Genomic DNA, 5,365 nt, shown 5'->3' on the forward strand with positions numbered 1-5,365 from the left:
CTAGCCAAGTGAGTTTATGCTTTATGGATCTTGGATGCGTGAGAACGGTATATAGCGTGTATACGCGGGAGACGAGGAGGCACGCGGACCGAGGCTCGTCTCGGCGACTCTGCTCTCACAACTGAGCTGCACGCCGTTTCAGATTTCACGGTCCTCTCTACTCTTCCTCCTACTTTACAAGCTGCTGCAATCAGAGCCGTGTCAGAGGCCCCGCCAGCATGGTCACACAACGTATATTGAGTAGTGCGGCGGCGACTGTCGGACAGTCCATATCCTGCAGAGCACCGTGCATGTGCATGCACATGTCAGCGGTACCGCGGAGGTGGGGCGGCTGGCGGGCTACCATCCTCCCCCTCTGTGCCGAGGTGATGGCCATCGAGCTGTACGCCGTCTACCACCGGCACCGGCGCCGGTAGCTCCTCTGCCCGAACAGAGCCGTGGGAGCCCGGGCAGAGCTGTGGGGCTACCGGAGAGGAGCAGCTCGTAGGGGTCGGGCTTCCGGCGGGGGACGGCTGCCGCTGAGCGATGATCTGCTCGAGCGCGTTGCGCCGCGACCCAAACGCGGTGTGCGCCCGGTTCTGCGAGGAGAGCGGGTTGGTGGACATGGACAGTCGCTCGTTTCGCCGCGAGCGCCGCACCTGAGAGGGAGGGTGTAGAGGATGTAGAGGTGTAGCGGATGTAGAGGTGTAGAGCGCTGTAGAGCGCTGTAGAGCTGTAGAGCTCTACACCCTCTACACCCTCCCTCAGCGCCGCACCTCCCTCGGCCGGAAGATGTCGACAGAGGCGTGCGCCGTCGAGGCGCCGGCGATGGAGACGAAGAGGGTGACGCTGTTGCCCGGCTGCTTCCCTCCACTGGCCGGCCTGGTGCCGCAAAGGCTTGGGAGGTGAGGGCGTGCGGAGGAATGTGCGCGTACATGCGCATCGCGGGAGCTCACGGACGGGCTGGCACAGGCGGAGCCAGTGAGGGCGTGGTGATCTCGGGGGTGATCTCGGGGGTGCTCCGCATCTGGGGTGATCTCGTGTGATCTCGTGCGATCTCGCGTGATCTCGCGGGTGCGTGTCTCCGCATCTAGGAGTCCCTTGCCCCGCCGCGAGCCGCTTCGCGCGCTCTTGACCCCACGAGAGCAGGCACACGCCAACCACCACCATGACAAACGCGCAGACGAAGAGGTACGCGCGCGACAGGCAGGCGAACTCGTCGAAGAGCAGGCCGCCGAGCACGATGTTGGTCGAGATGATCATCACCGTGTAGAGCGGGACCGTGAACGACGCCTTCCCCGAGCCGAGCGCCCAGTTGAGCAGCCACAGCTGCGTTGGAGCGGAGGCGACCAGCACGCCGAGCGCGAGCCAGGTGACCTGCAGGTGGGTGAATACGCCGACATGAGGGCGCGAAAACGGTATTCTGCCGCGCAGAGCACCGCGTGAACAGCTGATAGGAAAACAGTGAATACAGCTGAATGCGGGTGAAGACAGCGGAGTACGTGTCTCTCGAGTGCTGGTTGGGAGACATGAATAAGTGTTTCAGCGTCTAGCGTGGTGACCCAGAGCCCGGCGGCCTTCGGAGGATCCTCGACGGCGGTCGTGATCACCTTGCCGAAGCTCGCCGCGTCAAGAGACGGAGAGATGTGTGGGAGATGTGTGGGAGATGTGTGGGAGATGTGTGGGAGATATTGAGAGGTATGGGGGGTATGGAGGAGGTATGGGGAGGTATGGGGAGGTATTATGGGGAGGGGGGAGGTATGGGGAGGTATGGGGAGGTATGGGGAGGTATGGGGAGGTATGGAGAGGTATGGGGAGGTATGGAGAGGTATGGGGAGGTATGGAGAGGTATGGGGAGGTATGGGGAGGTATGGGGAGGTATGGGGAGGTATGGGGAGGTATGGGGAGGTATGGGGAGGTATGGAGAGGTATGGGGAGGTATGGAGAGGTATGGGGAGGTATGGGGAGTATGGGGAGGTATGGGGAGAGATTACCTTGCCGAAGGTCATCGAGAATGCCCCCGCCACGCCCGCGCCCGCCGCCGTCAGCAGCGAGAGCCGGAGTGAGTTTGGCGCCGGCCTCCACCGCTTCAGGGGCGAGCGGGGCACGAGGATGGCCACGCACAGCACGACGTACACGCCGGCGGGAATGGCGAGCGCGAGGAAGGGGGCGCCCGAGAACTGCTCCTGCACCTCTGGCAGCGGCAGCGTGTTCTCGGGCGACGGCCCTACGGGGAGAGTACGCCAACGTCTTCGGAGCACCGCGCGAGGACGAGGGGTGCGGGAGACCGAAAGTACGGCGGAGCACGGTCGAATGCAGCGGAGTCCGTGTCCTCTCGAGCGCGGGCTGGAGTACAAGAATACGCGTTTCCCGTCTAGATCACCGGCCAAACACCGCGCAGAGGACAATGCCGGTGACAGCGATGAGCAACGCCTACGGGGGGGAGGGCTCCGAGAAGGGTCAGGAGAGGCCCCGACCCGGCGTCCCGACAACGGCGAAGAGCGCCAGCCACTCGAGATAGGAGAGGTACTCCCGCACCTGCGGACACAGGCTGGGGCGATCTCGGTGCGGTGCAGAGGTCGTGTGGGTGGGATGGCGTCGGGAGGGTGCCGGGTGCCTATCGGAAGTGTCTCGGAAGTGTCTCGAAGTGTCTCTACCCGCGCCGGGGGAGGAGAGGAAGAAGGAGGGGAGGGGGCAGGGGGGGGGAGAGGACGCAGTGGCAGCGGAGAGGAGGCTGGCATCGGAGCAGCTGCGGGCCTGGGTGATGCGGTAGATGCGATCCGAGACCCATCCGAGGCGCGCGACAAGGGCGGAGAATATAACGGCGGAGCCGTTGACCGGCGCGATGACCGTCATCGGCACAAACATGAGTGCGAATGTCGAAATGCCCAGCTCGCTGCCAGTGTTCATTATGAATCCTATCCACCAGCGCTTGCGCCACGGGTGCTTGCAGCTGGGCCGCAGCGGGAGGCCCTTCTCGACATCAGCCGAGTGCTTCATGATGAGCAGCGCAAACGTGGAGATCAGAGCCGAGAGAGCAGCGAGACCCACGCCAAGACTCTGCCGCGTTGCTGCGGGGAGTTGAATCCAGTCGTCCGCCTGACTGTCATCCAGTCGCGGATCGCATCGACCAACCGGCGGTGGCGCCGATGGTGCCAGTGATGGAGATAGTGGCATCAGATGACGGTCGCGGCCTTTCGACTCGCAACTCCAAACACTATGCGACGCTGTTGAGCAAAGCGAGTCGCTTGCTCGACCGGGCTTGCTCAAGGGCGACTCAAGTCCGACACACGTCCGCTTGACTTTCGATTTTTTTTTGAGCTTTGCCTTCGGTGTAATGAAACAACGCAAGGCGGACATGGCATATCGTTTATTGTGGCCGCCACGCGATCTGCCCTTGGCCTGCGCCACTCTGCGGCGTTCGGGCGGTGCGATATCACCTTGCCGCTTGCCGCGCCGGCGAATGAGCTCGTCGAGGAGGCGCTCGCCGGAGAGAGAGAGATTTTTAGCAATACCAAACAACTTTCTCGCCGGCGGCACGCGCCTCTTCGTCGCGTCCTACGTCGTCGCGGAGAATGCGGTGGCGCTGCGCGACCGACAGCTCCTCTTGAAGGCCCTGGATGTGAGGTTACCGACTGCACTCCAAGTGCTCCAAGTGCTCCAAGTGCTCCGGCTGCAGGAGGCGTAGAATTCGAGGCGTAGCACGCCCTCCGAGCGGGGCGGGGTCTGCCCGTCGGGTTGCTGCCCTAATCCCAACAGGGGTTGTCTGCTCTATTTATTTATTTATCACGGTCGTTCTTCACACGGCAATCGCAGAGCAGATTGTGAATGAGCTTGCCTGCGGCGAGGGCGGTCGAATGCACTGAGCTAAGTGCCTCGCCGTCCTCGCAGGAGTCGCTTAGGCGGCTCCCGTGGTGTACCTGTGTTAGTGCCAGTGCGCGCCAGTCCCGCGCCCAGAAAAAGAAAGAAAGAAAACACACAACCCAAGGGAGGGATGCGCCCAGTGTCGTGCGAGGAGTTCTGGTAAAATTCTTTTTCTTGAGAGAGCGTTGGCAAGAATTTCTTGAGCGGGTGCGCGAGACGGCGGAGGGTGGGCCGTGTGGCATGTTGTGCGAGTATATGGGACAAAAGCGTCGAAAATGTCCCAAAGAGCGTGACTCGAGTTTGTGGCAGCCCCACAGCCGGCGCGCGCTGCCAGGAAGCACCGCTCGCGTGTCGGCGGCACTCCCTGGCACCCAGTGAGTGCCGCGAACCGACCAGACCGAACAGGCTCGACGCCGCGCTCGCTGTGGGGCTGCCACAAAGTCGCCACCGAGCGTGCCACCGAAAGCGTCCCGTCGGAGGTGATGGAGTGTGAGACCTGAGGCTGCGGAGGTGACGCCTGAGGTACCGGCCCGTGCACAGCGACCCAGCCGGCGCGACCGCCACGGGCTCAGGCGAGACTTGTCGACGCGTTCCGGCTCAGCTTCACCGTGGTCATTGGGCGTCTGTCGACGTCAGGACCACCCATACAGCTCGCGGGTTTGAGGTCGCAAGAACCAAGATGGTGGCGTTTGGACATCCCAACCATCACACAAGACAGCCTGTAGGTGATGGCGGGACGGCGCAGTGTTTGTGGCACTCGGCAGTAGGCACCCGCGGCACGGCCCCGCTGTCGGCTCTCGCGGGCTGCGGAACGTCATAAGAGCTGCCAGGAATAGCGTCAGGAGCCGGTAGGAGTCAAAACCCCTCATATTTGAGACATCGTGTCCCATATACGATATACTCGCAGTCGCACAACGAGCCGTGTGTCGGGTCTCGGGGGGGAAACACGCCTTTACGCGGGGCCTTAAGATTAAAGATATCCTACGAGCTACGTCAAGCACGCCCAGCCTAGCTCGCCTACTCGTTGTCGGGGTTGTCGGGGCTCTTCTCCCAAGCCTTGGAGACGCGCTCCTTTAGCTGCGACAGCTTGAGGCCCGGGTTCTCCTCTTTCAGCCGCGCCAGCTCGCGCTCCTCAAACTCCTTGTACAGCGCCTTCCGGTTGACCCTCTTCGGCCCTCCGCCGCCGCCGCCGCCGCCGCCGCCGACGTCGAGCGCGGCAATGGCGTCGTCGATGCCTGGCGTGGCGGGCGGGCGAGGGGCGGGCCGGGCTGGGACGTGAGGCGGGCAGGGGTGCGGCGAGGTGAGGCTGGGGAGGGGAGCCGGAGCCGTCCCCGGAGCTAGCAGGCAGCGAGGGGGGCGGCCGGCGGCGGGGGGAAGGCGGCTGCAGCTGCGGGGTCTGGCAGCCGTCTTGCGCGGCCGGGAGCGGCCGCGGGCTTTGCCAGTGCAGCGCTCTCGGCCTCTCGCCCGAACAACACAAAAACTCTCTGTGTGTGTATCTCTCTCTCTCTCTCTCTCTCTCTCT

At 63.5% G+C, this 5,365-nt stretch overlaps 2 protein-coding genes across 2 annotated transcripts in view; both read right to left on the bottom strand.

The window, feature by feature from the left end:
- Positions 1 to 41: 41 nt before the first annotated feature.
- On the bottom strand, positions 42 to 3,230 carry EMIHUDRAFT_468441 (hypothetical protein). The gene is made up of 7 exons (XM_005782605.1): positions 2,737 to 3,230; positions 2,457 to 2,517; positions 2,374 to 2,412; positions 1,974 to 2,206; positions 1,121 to 1,356; positions 756 to 861; positions 42 to 638 (listed from the first exon to the last, which is right to left on the bottom strand). Exons 1-7 carry the CDS (start codon positions 3,154 to 3,156, stop codon positions 306 to 308), a joined length of 1,428 nt encoding a protein of 475 aa, XP_005782662.1. The 5' UTR covers positions 3,157 to 3,230; the 3' UTR covers positions 42 to 305.
- A 1,567-nt stretch (positions 3,231 to 4,797) lies between these two features.
- Positions 4,798 to 5,365, bottom strand: part of EMIHUDRAFT_456651 (hypothetical protein) — a gene marked incomplete at its 5' end in the record, with an annotated part of 1,339 nt that continues 771 nt past the window's right edge. Inside the window, one exon of the mRNA XM_005782606.1 lies at positions 4,798 to 5,078. Within this exon, the coding sequence (XP_005782663.1) occupies positions 4,861 to 5,078 (218 nt within the window). The 3' untranslated portion in view covers positions 4,798 to 4,860. The remainder of the gene's footprint in view (positions 5,079 to 5,365) is intronic.

The sequence above is a fragment of the Emiliania huxleyi genome (assembly GCF_000372725.1).
Source record: "Emiliania huxleyi CCMP1516 chromosome Unknown EMIHUscaffold_189, whole genome shotgun sequence".
Classification (NCBI taxonomy): domain Eukaryota; phylum Haptophyta; order Isochrysidales; family Noelaerhabdaceae; genus Emiliania; species Emiliania huxleyi.